This window comes from Haplochromis burtoni, unplaced genomic scaffold (assembly GCF_018398535.1).
Source record: "Haplochromis burtoni strain Fernald_Lab_line unplaced genomic scaffold, NCSU_Asbu1 Contig_185, whole genome shotgun sequence".
In the NCBI taxonomy this organism is placed as follows: domain Eukaryota; kingdom Metazoa; phylum Chordata; class Actinopteri; order Cichliformes; family Cichlidae; genus Haplochromis; species Haplochromis burtoni.
In genome coordinates this window covers 97,728-115,141 of record NW_024582546.1, presented here as the reverse complement: position 1 = coordinate 115,141, position 17,414 = coordinate 97,728, and the positions used below count along the sequence as shown (strand labels likewise).

Genomic DNA, 17,414 nt, shown 5'->3' with positions numbered 1-17,414 from the left:
ACACCATCTCCTCTTCAGCCACGAGTGCATTCCAAATAAGGGCAGGGTCCTCTCTCTCCCATTAAACACACACGCACACACACACACACACACACACACACACACACACACACACACACACACACTGATAAAAGAGGGGTAGTGATAATGGTGGAGGCTTAAGAGCTTCAAATTGCCCAAAATGGAAAGTGTGCTCTCTGCAGGAGATTGAGAGATAGAGAGGGAACCATGGGTCTGCTATTTTTGGTCTACTAGGGGGATCTAAATCTGCGGCTGGATGGAAGTAAAGCCTCCTGGGTAATGACCCTAAAAGCCCACATCAAAAAGAGACACCCACAGTTTTTTTCTGATATTCATGGTGGTGACTGGAACCAGGTGTGATAAAATAGCTGAAAGCTAAAAACAAAAAGCAACGAATGACAGTCTTATATTATCACAGTTTTTAGCCAAAACTGCAAATCATAAAGGTCAAGTCAATACAGATAAGGCTTTTCATCCATAATCTGTCAGAATAACAAAATGATCAAAAGGCAAGTTACAACCAGCTCTCAGTTCAAAGCTTAAAACTTGGTGTAATATCTGTATGCAAATTAACTTTGTAACACTCACTTCGACGGACTGATGATTATTTAAATCATTAAGTGATGAAATGAATGTCTTAATACGCCCTTCTCAGAGCAACATTTAATTAATAAAATGACAACAGTGTTAGATTAATTAGACTTCAATGTAAAACAGACTATAAATCAATGTGGAATACAAAAGAAACAACCAACCTGGTGACATAGTAGCAAGGAACTATTTTCTGTTTTGCTGTTCTTCATCATCACATCAGCATTTTCTGTTATTTTCTGAATTTTTTACCACATTACCATTAATAACTGTCAAAAAAGTTACCCACTTCAGTACTACTGGAAACTCATGCAAGGTACCAACTCTGATATTTATTAAAATGCAGTATCAGAGTGGGCACTTCATATCACATTCACACCCGTAATATTTACCAAAGCTGTCTTCTAAGATGCTTTCCTCTCTGTCCTGCTTATTACTCTCACAGAAATTAAAATACCTAAATATAATTTAAGGGGTAAAAACAGCTTCCCGCTGGAGCTGTACCCTCTAAGGTACTCTTGACAGAGGATACTTATTTGGATCCTTGTAGTTTGTAGTTAAGGCGAATAATTTTGTACCTTCACGTAGACTTCCAAAATGTACCTACAGCTAACTTCGAACCATCAATTAACCTAACATGCACCCACAGAAAATCCACTCAGCACAGGTAGAACAAAGGCCCTAGCTATGAGGCAACAGTGCTAACCTCTGCACTGTTGTGCTGTTGATATAGAAGAATGTAGAATGGAGCTTGTTCCCTCATAATAAGTCACAATACCAAATGTTGTGCTACGGCGCTATTTTGAATGTATCTGACATTCTAACCCTTAATTATTATTTTAGAGTGAAAAGAATACAGCGAAAACACTTTGGTTGTGTTTGGACGAAAACATCTGCTATCACACAGAATCATATCCTGTTTTATCAAAGACATCAAAACACACCAGCTGTTAAAAAAAGTATTTTATTGGAGATAAAACTGGCAAGAACTTGATTATATGACTGTGCATAACTATTAAACCCTAACCATCAACACTGTCCTCACTGTGATATCATAAATAAATCTCTACCACGACCAGTTATAATTATGGATGATAATTCAACACTAATTAACACTTAGAGCACAAAACTTGCTTATTGCAAGTTGTCTGTGCATTCAAAGCAATGCCGGGAAACTTTCTTTGTCTTTTATCCTGTCTTCCTTCTCTCACCCCAACCAGTCGCGGCAGATGGCCCCGCCCCTCCCTGAGCCTGGTTCTGCCGGAGGTTTCTTCCTGTTAAAAGAGAGTTTTTCGTTCCCACTGTCACCATAGTGCTTGCTCATAGGGGGTCATATGATTGCTGGGTTTTCTCTGTATGTATTATAGTAGGATCTACCTTACAATACAAAGCAACTTGAGGCGTTGTTGTTGTTGTGATAAAATTGAAATTAGCATGTGTTTCCCATATGCAGGGGCATGGGCTTTCAGGTGTCTTCATAAACTTACTGAAGCGAGATTACCTGAAGGAAAGCCATACAGGCAACTATACATAAAAAAGGCCCCACAGGGATTACCTTCTCGCTGTAAGGCAACAGTGCAAGCCCCTGCAACACTGTGTTGTGCAGCAGCTATGAATCTCATATCTGTATCCGGGTACCATCTCTCAAGGCACCTTCTGACCTCTTTATGACCTCTGTTCTTTTTGTGTACCATCTATGATCACTCCTGTGCTGTTTTACTATTTCACCGTTTCTCCTCCATGACCCTTCAAAGAACACCAGGTGCCTGTCTCTATGGGAACCTGGACAAAGGTAGTTGGAACACACATAAAAGAGTTTCAGGGTTTCCTTTGAACTCTGTCACAACTGCTCCACATAAAAACCATACACAAATATGACATATGCAGTTTGACAGGTTTAAGATTCCCCAAATAACTTGTCACAGTGTGACCTGATTTTTCCTACAGTCGTCTGCAGAGATCATCTGTGAAAATGGCTCAGATTTTATTAACATGTACAAAATGTAACCAGGAAACTCAAAAAAATGGATTATAACCTCTCTCCCTTTCTCTCTTTTTTATTCAGTTGATTTTTAAAGTCTTGGATATCAGATAACAAAACAAAATAATCTATATAACAGTTACACATTGAAAATGATTTTTTTTCAAGATGGGTTAGTGTAGGGTTTAGGGTTACAACCTACGATGGCTGAGAAACAAACACATCCTGACTGAGTAGGGTTAGAGACAGAGATATAGTTGGGATGATGGCTCAGGCCTCGGAGGGTTAATGGGAAAACAAGTCTGTTTTCCAAGTTCTTTAAAAGTTGAGAGCCAGGAGATGCACTTTCATTTGATTGACTAGATGGTGAAAAGGCTTTCATTTCAGCTTCCATTCAAATGTCAGAGGATGTGACTCCTTTTCAGCTAATCCTCCTTTCTGAGTTTATTTGACAATTCAGAAAAAGTCACATTGATGGCCCCTTTTAACCAAAATAAGTCTGCCATGTCATCCCACCTCAGTGACATTCATACAGGTTTAATTACATCGCTGGGGCTTTAAATGATATGAAATGCCAAATGGGGACTAATATTCGGCCTAGACACTCTATGTGACAAATTAAAGTGTTCGTGTTTTTATTCGCATTGGATCAGCAGATGTGAGCTGCATGATGATCAAGGCAACCTCTTTCACTGAAGTTGCTGGAAGCTAATGTGCCCCTTCAATAACAACATGCATTTCAAATGTGAAAAGCATCAAGGTGAGAGGAGGAGCAGTCACTGCCTAACAGCCGTGCTGAATTAGTTGTCTTCATTTTCACTCAACAGTTTTATTATGTTGCATATAAAAAGTACTAATATGTGATGGCTGCACAAAAGCGGTAGACTGGTACAAAATCTCTGGGCAGCCTATTGGTGCTGAAATGCCCAGCGACACTTTGGAAGTGTGTCACTTCAAGTTTTTTTTATTGCGTATTACTTAACACACCTCTTTCTGCATGACCATCCTACAAATTGGTTGCAGCAGGTGGTAAAGATTCTCATTTTCCCATAGTCAGCATGTAGCTACTAGCCAGCTGTGGCTATATCTGTATGTCTCTGTGTGTCATACTTAGATTACAGTACTCCTTATTTTCCAGTCCTGTATTTCTGGATGGCCATTTCCATTGTTTTTTTTTTTTTTTTTTTTTTTTTTGGAAAAGAAGGAAGTCAAGAAATTAAAAGTAAGGAAATTCAGATTTCTGGAAATGAATGTAAAATGTCAATACACTGTGTAATATTTGACAATGAAGAAGAATAAAGAACATGGACATCAGTTTATGTCAGTAGTCTTCTTTGTTCCTACTGATAGGTTTACAATAATCTTACAAGTCTGAAAATTAAAGTTTAGAATTTGAAATTCTTCTAAACATGACCTATCATGTCCTCTGTTCATGTTACTTAGGTGCAGTGAAAGTATACTAAGCCACTGCCTTTGCTTAAGTCTTATAATAATAGAGAAAGAAATGGTATCTTCCATGACCTGCCTCTCACTTGTTCACTTTCTCCCATTGCCCTGTCTCTTAAATTTGATACTGTTGCTGGCTGTAGAACATACAAAGCGTAATCAGTTTACATTGCAAAAAGGGGAAAAGTAATGAAAGACAATATTTGGGCCAAGTTACTCTGGCTTCCAACTAGCTAGCAGCTAAATCAATAAACTGAGCTTTTTTTCCAGCTGCAGCTTCGAGCTTCAATAATGAAAACTTTCAGTTTCTTTTTTTTTCTTTCAAGCTTTTTGAGTAACAGTGCTCAGGGCAATTAATAACACAGTTGTTTGCATTCTTCAGAAGGGAAACAGGTTAATCTGGTGTAAAAATGCACTTTTCTCCGCAAAATATTTTATTATTAATTTGTTTTAAATATTCATCTTGTTGTAAAACACAAAGCTCATGTTAAGAAGGAATGTTTAGATGGGGCTATAATGCGTTTTGCATAATGACATGTTTACATTTCATTTTGGGTAATGTCAATGCATTACTGGGTAAAATTGAAAAGACCAGTAAACAGAAAAGTACTTGGCTATATATTTATAATACTTGAAACTTCATAATCTGCTGGGAGGTTTTCTGATACAGAGCAGGAATACATGGGAGAGACTCCCTGTGGTTTAAAGTGGATATTGTTGCACTGTGTATCTGTATTGTCAGCATTGTTCTAATATGACAAAAAAAGCTTATTCTTTTTCCTTTTTTTTTTTTAGTTTTTTACAGTATTTCTAATTAAATGAAACGTTTAAAAAGGTGATCTGATTCTTTAATTCCAATATTTACTTGGATAATAATTCTTAAACAACAACTTTCCCAGTGTTATTCTGTTACTCCAGCTAAAGAATGAAGCACAAAAAACAAGAAGAAGCAAAGTGGAAAAACAGAGCAACAAAGAGTGAGGTGGAATAGAGACAAAGTGTTTTAGTGGCTGGTGATGGAACGTGTGTTATTTGTGTTATTTAGCTGTCTCCTAAACTGAAGAAGCCCCGTCCAGATTTGGAACAAGCACAAACACACACACAAACACAGACACACACACACACACACAGACACACACACACACACACCCACACACACACACAAAGACCTCAAAACACCTGCCAAATCATGGAAGAGGAAAAATGTGACTAATTACATCTCTTTCCAAGCCATTGAAAGAGTAAATACCAAAGAAGAGACATGCATATTCATAGCAGGGCACAGCGGGATTGACTTGGCTGTTGAAAATCCTCCAGAATGAGCTTCTGAAGCGAGGAGAGAGGAAGCTTTTGACACAACAAATTGATGATTATTAGAGCGACAGACAGGGAGGCAGATTCAGAGAAGCAGCATGAGTGCCACAAAGAAAGCTGCCTGCTAGTTTCTACGGGATGATGCTGCTCTTTAAATATCACACGTGAGCTTTTTGATTTTTAATAGGCTGTGCACCCATGAAACAGCACCATAATTAGCATACCCCTAGAATTTAAAATAATTTCAACAATAAAAGCAGCAAAATTGAAACAAGCGTGTACCCTGCTGTTAAAGGACATGAAGGCGGACAGTATTTCCCACAGCCTGAGCATTTGAATCTTCAGTTAGTGTAACATCAATCTGAAATTATTAACTATCTTAAATCCTGCAAATTTTCATTCTTAGCATAAAAACACTTGTTTTGTAAGAGGTGTTCGTGTAGGTGTAATGGCTTATAGGTAGTTGGTTATGTAACATTGGTTGTGCAATTTTCTCATTTGCCAGTTGGGCTTTCAACATCATGCCAGACTAGCAGACCAGTCGGTGGAAAAGCATGGCATTGCAAAGTAATAATAATGTAATGTGATTATGTTAACGATGGCTTACGTTCAGTCAGGATTCCACTGTTAGTGTGACAACAGCTAAGAACCCACACAGATTTCAATGAAATTAAAAACTCTGCCACAAAACTGCAAAACAAAACACAATTACAGTCTACTTTGATTAGACTTTTTCAGGCTTTTTTGATATTGTATCAACAACTTTTTAATTCTTCCTTTTATAAAAGGAATGAAACAAATGGTGGAAGAAACCATATTGCAGAAGGCATCTGACAGCATCCCTTAGGATATCCTTTAGAAGGCGCCTTGGGAGTAAGGGGTATTTGGCCCATTGCTTTGAGTCGTTGTAAACCGTTGTGAAAGGCTGGTCCACACTTTCATATGGAAAAGAAGCAACCAAAAAAAAAACAACATTTAGGAAGAAGCAGCTTTTAATAAAGTACCAAATGTTTTCTTTCTGCAGATTAATTATTTTGAAAGGTGAGCGAAAAACAAAACAAGACATGCAGAATACATTTGGATTGCTCACATAAATAAGGCTCCATATCCATCACATCCATAACTATTGAATTAAGTATTCTTTTTAATATCAGGCTGAGAAATAGTGAAAGCTGCAGGCAACAAACAAGCTGCATGTGGCTGAGGCTGTAGGGCTTTTTTTGGTGATTATAGACTAGGTGACAGTTGCTACTGATGATTAGTTCTGAAATACGTCCCAGTCAAGACTTGTCATCATTATAACTAGGAATTGCAACTGAAAATAAAACAAGTACATAACCATTTTTATCTCACTGGGTTAATACTAGGGGTGCAACAATACACAAAATTCACGGTTCGGTTCGGTTCGATACTTTGGTGTCACGGTTCGATATTTTTTCGATACAAAAAAAATGTTCATGCCTTTTTAATTTGTCATTTATTAAATTTTCACGGCACATTCTGCACCACATCTCTGTGCGTTCATCATTTGTTTGAAGCCAGCTCACCTCCTGCAACTACTTTTCCGAGAATACGGCTTCTTTTGTGGTTCGGACTCCTTCTGACATTTCTTTGGAGGTGGAGGAACATCACAGTAATTGCTTAAAGGAGCTTCTTCGACATCTTTAAGAGTTCTAAACAAATGTCTGTCCTCCTCCTGAAAATCTTATGTATGCAAACACGCGTTGCAACTTCTTATCTTGTGCCCGTTTTTTATTTTGACAGCGAATGCGCACCTGCGGACCACTTATGTGCAGCCCTGGTTATTTCGCTTGTCATATTGCAGCCACAGAAATTCTTTTGTCCATGAAACCATAAAGCTGCACTTTCTTTTTGCCTTATAGTCTGATTTGTCATAACTTTTCCGTTTTGTGGTAAGCTTTTCTTTGGCTGTCACTTCTTCACCCTGACCTGTCTTATTTGGCTCAGCAGAACTAAAATATTGTGGCGAGCTCAGACAAGGAGGAGGTGTCGTTTGGTCTTGCTTCCCGTGAGCTAGCCAGGGAGCACAGCCGTTTATTGACATCTGCAGAAGAACACTGCCGCTAGCTAACTGCTCAGCGCGGCAAAGCACAGCCAACAACAACAACAACACACAGGGCGCCCTCTGACCCCGGAAGGACACACCGTCGCAGCGAGAGGGCGTCACCCGTCACTATGGCAACATAAACAAAACATAACTGTACAAACAGAACCCCGAACAGCCCTGATCCCGCTACAATATATATCCTGCTGCTTTTACACACGCACTCACATAAGCTCAGCGATTCTCTGCGCGATCAACCTCTCACATGTTTAAGCTTGCTGCGGGAGATTTCACTTGTCATGTTTGCATAGTAAGCTAACGATTAATAAGACGATGTCAGAGGAATTGGTGCACAAATTATCATCACTCACCAATCAGTGCTGTCGCTCTCTATACACAGTTCGCGCGATTGCAAAGTGAAAGCAAAAAAACAAGCGCAAATTCAAACGCGATTTCAATATGTCACATATTGACAGTGGCTCACCGATGCCAATGACATAATTACCCAGCTACATTTCCGAAAGAATGCAAAAGCATTGACATATATTTTTCCTTCCTACAATAGCCCGACGGGCAGGGAAGAGATAGATTTTGGTAGCCCGTCTGAAAAAAATCGCTAGCCCCAGGACGTCGGGCTAGCGATTTTGCGAGCCCTGTATCTGATTGAGGAATCACTCATCTTTGGAAAAGAGAGTTTATTACAGAGAAATGTCTCTTTCCAAAATAAAAGCTATACTATCCGCTTCTTCTGGGCTATATTCTCAGCAGCATAAGGAGAATCATGTGCTAACAGCTGTCTAAATGACTCGGCTAAAGTTAGTAGCAGCATGCTTGTTGTTTTTGTCTTTGCACTAGGATGATGTCGGCGTAAATGTGCAGTCATATTCGTTGTGTTCCCACTAGTGCTTTCAGGTTAATCTCGTTGAAATAACCTTAACGCCACAACACGGCAAATCTCCGTTAACGAGCTACCGCCATACCCCGTGCATGGGGCTAGACGGCCAACACGTTAACGAGCTAACTGCGCTAACACACTAGTCTCCCACCCATGTAATTGAGCATTGCATGGCACATCCAACATACTGTTTTACTTTAGTCCATGACTCGCTTACCTTCAGGGTCATACGTCACATGAAAACCAAAATAATTCCAAACGCCAGATCTGAATGAGGTGGGGGAGGTCCATGTTGCAAGGAGAGCTTAACTTCTGTCTTGCTAGCTTGCCCTGCGCTCTTCCTTCTGACTATGCTGTCTGTGTTGAGCGCTCAGTGGATCTGCGCTCGACAGTGCAGCCTAGGCGGAGTAGTCGAACGCAGATTCACTGAGCGCTCAACACAGACAGCATCGTCAGAAGGAAAGTTGATAAAATAAATTACAAATTTGTATTGTTCGATACATATGCGTACCGAACCGAAAGCACTGTATCGAACGGTTCAATATCGATACAATATCGTTGCACCCCTAGTTAATACAATTGCTCATATTGTACTGTGTATATACATATGTGTACATGAACACATTTACTAGGCCACCTACATGACGCTTTCAGGAGGTGCTTGGGCATGGAAACCCATGTCATGAAAATCCTGGGGCACAGTTTTTGTGATTATCTTAATGCCCGAGGAGGATTCTCTGCATTTATTTAGTCAGCAGAGTGTTAGTAACTTAGAGTTGATAAAGAAATAAACACGGACTGACTTGTTGCAATGCTAGCAGGCTATTAGAGCACCATGTTCAAATTCAGTGAGCTCTTTGTAATACCCAGTTCTTTTCACAAATGTTTTTAACCGCATGATTAGGTGCTTGATTTTATACACCTGTAGCAAAGGGACGAAAAACATCTAAATTTAGAGACTGAGAGGAATGACTTTTGTCAACATAGTGTATGTTAGTTAATGTTCTAACTATATATAAGCATGTGCCACTACATTACAATCCATGTGCAACTTAATTCTGAAAAATTTAGGACTCTGATCAAGAGTCTTTTCATTCTGTTGCATTTTTTTTTCACAATGCACCAAATCTTTCCAGTTAGTGAGAGGTCTGGACTGTAGGCAGGAAAGTTTAGCACCTGGACTCTTTATACACAAATGAGCTTTGGCCCAGAGAAGACAGCAACATTTCTGGATTATGTTCACATATAGTTTCTACTTTGCATGAGTGATCTTTAATCTGTATTTGTAGATAACATGGCAACATGTGTTTAGAGTAGTGTTTCCCAACCTTTTGGAGCCACGGCACATATTTCACCTTAGAAAAATCACACGGCACACCGCCAAACAAAAATGTCACAAAAAGCATTTTGATCATTTTTCCCGGCGCACCAGGCATAGCAGAATTGGCTCAGTTTTTCCCCAGTATACCTTTTTTGCCTTCTACTGGGTCGCAAGTTTCTCCAGGACCCAGGTCAGACTGACTACTTTTTCTTTTCAAATATTTATCTATTGTTATTCTTCTTCTTCGTTTTCTTCTGTTTTACTTGCAGTTGGCAACCCATTTAATTAGAGCAGGTAGTCTAGTGGAAGAGAATGTAATTGTTCTGCTTGTTACTCACGCCGATCACTTAGAGTATCTTTACTCTAAGTGAAAAAGGTTAAAATATCAATACTACAGTCTAAATATCAGGAGAGCAAATCAATATGCTTTCAGATGTGTGGCCTAAAGATCACAAGAATCTACATACTGATTTTCAGCCTTCAGCTTTGTCTCTTGCACACAGAGATTATTCCAGATTCTCTTATGCACTTTGTGCTGTAGATGCGAACACAAACTGAAATTGTTCCACAATTATTTGCCTTTTTTTGCAGATTGGTAAACCTTTGCACATCTTTACTTCTAAGAAACACTGCTTCTATAAGATAAGTTTTTTTACACCCAATAATGTTACTGATCTTCTGCCAAGCAAACAAAATATTCTTCATACTGTTTCTTCTTTTTCAGCCTTTTCTGTCTTTTCTTTTTGTTTGTTTGTGCAATCAAATTAAAAAATATTTTTTCATGGATTTTTCATGAAAAGATTTTTCATGAAATAGCAAAATTTCTGTTTAAACATTTGATGTGTTCTGTTGTTATAAATACAAGTTTCTAAGTTCTACCAATCACTACATTGTGTTTTGATTTACTTTTTACACAAACCCAATCTTTTTGGAATTGGGTTTATATACAAAACAGCTCTGCCTCAAAAATGGTACGCATTTCTGTGAGTGTATCTGTGATGTCAGGCATCTTGGCAGTGGGTTTGGGTCTTTATGAATTGTGCTTGTTATGTCCTATCCGACATATTAGTTTGGAATCTGTCTGTTGTTTGTAGCCTAGGTCAACAAGTGTCCTTGATATGCAATGACTTAAATGTAAAGCCACAGCCACATGAAATCCAAGGCCCAAAGTTTACCAGCAGAACTTTATATTCAGCAGAATATTATTCAATTATCTGACAGTGGTTCCAACGACTTCCCATCCTAAGTAGTAATACAGTGCTAGTTAGTCCCAGCAATATCAACCGTTAAGAAGTGAACCGATCTTAGAGACCTACATTAGTAGGTTCAGGGACTAGTGGTATAAGTTGCAGGTATGTCAGCCAAGATACCATGGTTTGGAAACCTGTGTGGGATCATTCTGTCTTTCTTTCCTCTCTTACAGATTTGTGTTGTTTTTTTTTTACACACTTTTTACTTTCTTGTTAAGTTTAGGCCCCTAAGACTGATTAGAATTAACTACTGAAATATCCTGGGTAAGGTATGAGGTTTAAAAACTGCTTCGTTAGATCCATAAAACAATCTTATTTTGGGGTAAAATATACCTATTCTCAAGAGTAATCACAATCACTGATAAATTAGGAATTGGAAGTACCTGGCCTGTCTCACTAAAGCCATAAAACGGTGTATCATGGCAGAGAAAATGGAAGGAAATGGGCCACACCAGTATTTTTTGACAAAATGGTATTACCTCAATGAGAATGGGCTGGTGGTTCTAATATTGTGGCTGATTCAAAAATATTGGCACTTCACTTCAAGACATCGCTCCAGTGTTATAGCTTGAGAATCGATGTTATAGCTGAAACTACTTTGTAGTTTTTGAAAACCGTGATCATATCCTCCTAAGGCTATTTCTACTATATACACTCAACAAAAATATAAACACAACACTTTTGTTTTGCTCATTTTTCATGAACTGAACTTAAAGATCTGAAACATTTTCTACATACAAAAAGGACCCATTACTATCAAATATTGTTCACAAATCTGTCTAAATCTGTGTTAGTGAGAACTTCTCGTTGGCCGAGATAATCATCCCACCTCACAGGTGTGGCATGTCAAGGTGCTGATTAGAAAGCATGAATATTGCACAGGTGCACCTTAGACTGCCCACAATAAAAGGCCACTCTGAAATATGCAGTTTGATCACACAATACAATGCTACAGATGTCGCAGCTTTTGAGGGAGCGTGCAGTTGGCATGCTGACTGCAGGATTGTCTACCAGAGCTGTTGCCTGTGAAATGAATGTTAATTTCTCTGCCATAAGCTGTGTTCAAAGGCGTTTCAGAGAATTTGGCAGTACATCCAACCGGCCTCACAATTGCAGACCACATGTAACCACACCAGCCCAGGATCTCCACATCCAGCATGTTCACCTCCAGAATGGTCGACCAGGTGGAGACCAGCCACCCGGACAGCTGCAGCAACAATCGGTTTGCATAACCAAAGAATTTCTGCAAAAACTGTCAGAAACCGTCTCAGGGAAGCTCATCTGCATGCTCGTTGTCCTCATCGGGGTCTGGACCTGACTGCAGTTTGTCATTGTGACCAACTTGAGTGGGCAAATGCTCACATTCGATGGCGTCTGGGACGTTGGAGAGGTGTTCTGTTGACAGATGTTTTTACTGTTCAGGGCAGATGGCAGACAGCTTGTGTTGCATCGTGTGGGTGAGCGGTTTGCTGACGTCAACATTGTGGATTGACTGGCCCATGGTGGCAGTGGGGTTATGGACAGTGAACACGAGTGCATTTTATTGTTGATATTTTGAATGCACAGAGATACCGTGTTGAGATCCTGATGACCATTGTTGTGCCATTTATCCATGGCCATAACCTCCTTTTACAGCATGATAATGCACGGCCCCATATTGCAAGGTTCTGTACACAATTCCTTGGAAGCTGAAATCATCCCAGTTCTGGCATGGCCCGCATACTCACCAGACATGTCACCCATTGAGCATGTTTGGGATGCTCAGCTCGGTGTATATGACAGCGTGTTCCAGTTCCTGCCAATATTCAGCAACTTTGCACAAGTATTGAAGAGCAGTGGACCAACATTCCACAGCCCTCAATCAACAACCTGATCAACTCTATGCCCATTGCACACCATTTGCCTCACACAGTGCAACACATCTAATGGAGATGTGTTGCACTGTGTGAGGCAAATGGTGGCCACATCAGATACTGACTGGTTTTATACATCTGTAGCATTGTGCTGTGTGATCAGACTGCATATTTCAGAGTGGCCTTTTATTGTGGAAAGTCTAAGCCACACCTGTGCAATAGACATGCTGTCTAATCAGCACCTTGACATGGTGGTGGGATGGATTATCTCAGCAAATGAGAGGTTCTCATTAACACAGATTTAACCAGATTTGTGAACAATATTTGATAGTAATGGCTCCTTTGTGTATGTAGAAAATGTTTCAGATCTTTAAGTTCATCTCATGAAAAATGGGAGCAAAAACAAAAGTGTTGCGTTTATATTTTTGTTCAGTGTATTATATATGATAAAGGAAATTAACAATTGTTTAAAATCCTACAAGAAATCAGCTGGGTTAGAAATGCCAAATGTCAAGAATTTTTTCTTCAGTCTTCTCAATTAAATCGCAAGTGCTAAAAATGTATTTTTACTTGAAGCCTTAAAAATAGCCTAAAATAAAATATGACTCTTTTAGAGTCTGCTTGTTCAAAAATAAGAGCATTCTAAAAAAAAAAAATCCCAAATGCTTTACCATGTGCTTCCTTTTCTTTCCAGGATTGCAAGATGTCCTGCCAGAGTTTCTGCGTGGGCGTTTTGTGGAGGCAGCCCTCAGCTACGTGGCATGCAACTCGGAGGGCGAGTTGCTCTGTCGCAACAATGACTGCTGGTGCCGGTGCTCTCCTCGCTTCCCAGAATGCAACTGTCCTTTTGCTGACATCAAGGTCATGGAGGAGAACCTGGAAAAGAGCAAAGAGGCGTGGAACTACTTCAACCAAGAGTTCATGGAATCAGGTATGGGCTCATGTTTCTAAGCAAGCTGTTGAGCTGCAGTTGAGCTATAAAGAGGTTGCGCTGAAGAATGCTTTGGTTTCGTTTCTGAACTGCTTTGGAAGAAAAATGCTTCACTTAACATCTGAATGCGTATAAAAAGTTTGTATGGCGATTCAAAAGCCTGCTGATAACTAATGCAAGATGTATTTTGGTGGTAAGTCTATGGTGTGGTGTTTTGATTTTGATTCTCAGATGCTATATGTCTTGTCACTGTTGTCATTGTGATGAAATCTGTAACACTTATGGGAACAACTTTAACATCCATCGAAAAATATGTTCCACTTGACTTGGATCTTTGAGGTTCAGGTTTTTTTTTTTCTTCCAGCAGATATGTATGTAACACATTCAACACACAGCTAGTGTGAGCCACTTACAGTCCAGAAGACAATTATCCTTCTATGCATTTAGTAAATCTAAAATAATATTTGAATATTTATAGACCACACCAGTCTGCTTTAGCACACAGTGTTGGAACCACAATCTTACACTGTCCAAAAAAACTAAAACATATTTTCTGTTCATATTTCAGCATAATTAGCATTACACTTGAGAATCAAAAAGACTCACAGTATGTCTATTTAATGCTTGCTTGGAGCTGCAATGAAATAGTTGGATAACCAGCAAGAGTGCAGTGCACTCAGCACTAGCAGCAATTTAATTTCAGAAAGAAGCTTGAAGAAATGTTGTTCAACAAATGAGTTGATACTGAATTGTTCTGCTCTTTAAACCTCTTAGATACAAAACAAATATTCAATGAATTACAAATCCTTAGAGTATTTGTGGTTTTTATGCAGATTCGTTTTGTTTAGTTTTGACATTACTTAGCAACATTTTCCACACAGCTATAATAACACTGAAAATCTTATTTTCTGGCCTTGCATTGAGGTAGGCTGTACAGAAAGGATGAGCTGTGGATAGCTGGACAGGGAGCGTGTTGCACAAGTTTGTTTGGTTCCAGTACCAGATGTAGATGCAGCAGGTGGGGTGGTGATGATTTATTCCTCCAAGCTGGAAGCAGTTTATGCTCAGTAACACTCTGGTTATACAGTGTGTACCTGTGAAGTGTTGCTATGATTATGTTCATAATTAGTCAGTTTGCAAGTTTCTGACAGACCAAAACAATAGGTTGGTACTCGGTTCACAGCTCAGTTAATGCAAACTTCATTAACAGCCTAATATACTCACTAAACACTTAAGTATGTACTTCTTGTTAGTAAGAGTTTGGATCCCCTGTATCTTCTGAATTGCCTTAATTCTTTGTTGTATAGATTCAACAAGGGGGATTTTGGTCAGTTTGGTTCATTGGTCTGAGATCTGGTGACTGTGTGGTCATTTGAGTGGAGTGAACTGACTGAAGTGGCACCATCTGCTCCAAGGTTTAACATGTTGTATGCTCAGAGATGCTCTTCTGATAAGCAGAGATGTTGTTTTCTGGCAACCACTTGATTGTAGAAAGCGGTCATTTGAATGTTTGCCTTTATTTCAGATCAAAGCAGTCTGGCCACTCTACTCTGACCTCTGACATTATCCATCTAAACCTTAAAGTGACTTTGTAGTTTTACTTTTCAGTGACCAAGAATTAGTACCTAACATCATTAGACGAGTGATTTTAATACTGTGGCTGGTCAGGATATAGTAGGAAAGAATGAAAAGTATGTATACAAGTAATGATACTTTTATTGCGAATACAGCAAAGTATAATTAAAAGTAGGCTGTTCTGTGTAACATCTAGAAAACCGCTGTTCTTTGTAAATAATTTAAAAAGTTAGAAAACATTGCTACATTTTTTAATTATTTCAATTTAGATAGTATTGTGTTAGTAATATTGTTAGCAAGCTAAAGTTAGCTAGATTTACATTTATTTGCAGCATTAATTGATCCAAGTAGATCAGCAGAATGCAGGCAGAGACATTGTTAAAGTTTGAATGCGCTAGCTTACATTATCCACTCAAATCAGTATTTTGCTAGCAGCAATGCAAGCTAAGGCAAGCAGCATTAGCTTACACTAATGCTAATGCTGTAATGTGGATCCTCAAAGATAGAGCAATGTTCCCGAGCCTTAAATCTAAAGCCAGTGCAGAAGTACCTTAAATTTCAAATTGGTGGCAATGACCAGCGGCGGCGGGGACACTCCTCTGTATACTTAAAGAAGGTGTATTTAAGTTTTTGAGCAATTTTTGATTTATGGCCTCAGTAATCACTTTCCTAATGGGTTTATGGTTGCAGTTTGCTCATACCGTATTTTAACTTTTGATTGAATGAGGATACTTTGGAACCACAGACTATAAGCACTGTCATTACTGAGGTTTACACGATTTATATAGAAAATATGCATCTGGGCACAGGTGAGGAAAGTATGTAGTTATTAAAAAAGTTAAATGTTGTCTCAATCTATGTGCAAATGATAGGCACACAATACATTTGATGTTACTTTGTAGAATTTAGTATTTAAGCCGATGCTGTATAAACATAATGTAGTACAATCATAGTCCAGATTAAAAATTTGATTTACTGCCAATAAAGGTTTTTGAAACTTGAAAATTTTCAAAAACAACAAACAAAAAATAAAAACACAGAAGCTACAGAATACATGAAAAGCTTGTTCGTCACTGCCAAAATTTCTTGCCAAAGCCATGGTTTCTGACCAATTTACAGGAAAGTGAAGGTTATACTTGAGCATGCTGAGAAACAATGAGAGAGCCTCAATCAGGTTAACAATCTCACTCTTGTTGTTTTCCAGCAAGCCGACCTATTCGTCATAGAAAGCAAGACACAGGTGTGTCATATAATGATGGCAATGATGCAGAATAACTCGGACATCATTTCCTAAACTGGATAAAGCATTGTTTTTTTTTTCTCCTTTGCTACATCTCAACACATCACCAGCTCACTTCTTAATGACTTGGAATATGTAGGCAGAATTTAATTGGAGATGGGTTTCTGGCAGTTTTTTTGTGAGCATCTTGAGTTTCCTCACAGAGATTAGCAGATTGTGTGTGTGTGTGCTGACATATAGGTTGAAATTGCTCTTTAAGTGACATTATGTTGCTAAACAGCATTTTTGTGCATTCACTTAGGCTCATTTTGACAGCACCTGACTTTGCAAGGTTTCTTTTACTTCCTTTTGCTGCGTGTTAAGTCTTTATAAAGAGGCGCTGACAAGGAGCACAGACAGGAGGAGGATGTGTAATTGCATGGCTTTTCTTGTTCTGCTGACTTTATGGGTTTTGTCAGGAGCTTAACTTTGTGTTGTTTGTCATAGAATATGAGGCCCTTAGTACATCTGCAGCCCTGTGTGTTTGAGTAATGAGCTAAGAAAATATCCGGAAAGGCTCCCCAGTTTGTAACACACCAACAAAGGGCAGACCAAAGCACAGGCAGGCATAGATTGCTCAGCCACAGGCATGACTGCATTCAGGGGATCATCAAAGTTTTATCTAATTTTAGGGAACACTCACAATCCAATTTCACGTTCACACACTACCAGTCACCTAGCATGAGGCGAGTTGGGATGAAAAATGAATGCAGAAAAAAGAGAGGAGGCTAATCTACATGACAAATATTGTTTGACTTTCAGAGCTTTAAGAGCAGGTGTTAGTATTCATTGTCTCTCCCTCTTTCTCTCTTGCTAGTTTTTCAGCAACTTTTCACTCGAACACGAACACACACACACACACACACACACACACACACACACACACACACAC

The 17,414-nt window shown here is 39.0% G+C and overlaps 1 protein-coding gene across 3 annotated transcripts in view; it reads left to right on the top strand.

The window, feature by feature from the left end:
- brinp2 (bone morphogenetic protein/retinoic acid inducible neural-specific 2) overlaps positions 1-17,414 on the top strand; it is a 310,510-nt gene that overhangs the window by 207,988 nt on the left and 85,108 nt on the right. For all 3 annotated transcript variants that reach the window (XM_005936982.3, XM_005936983.3, XM_042225848.1), the window contains one exon: positions 13,432-13,668. In XM_005936982.3, the coding sequence (XP_005937044.1) occupies positions 13,432-13,668 (237 nt within the window). The remainder of the gene's footprint in view (positions 1-13,431; positions 13,669-17,414) is intronic.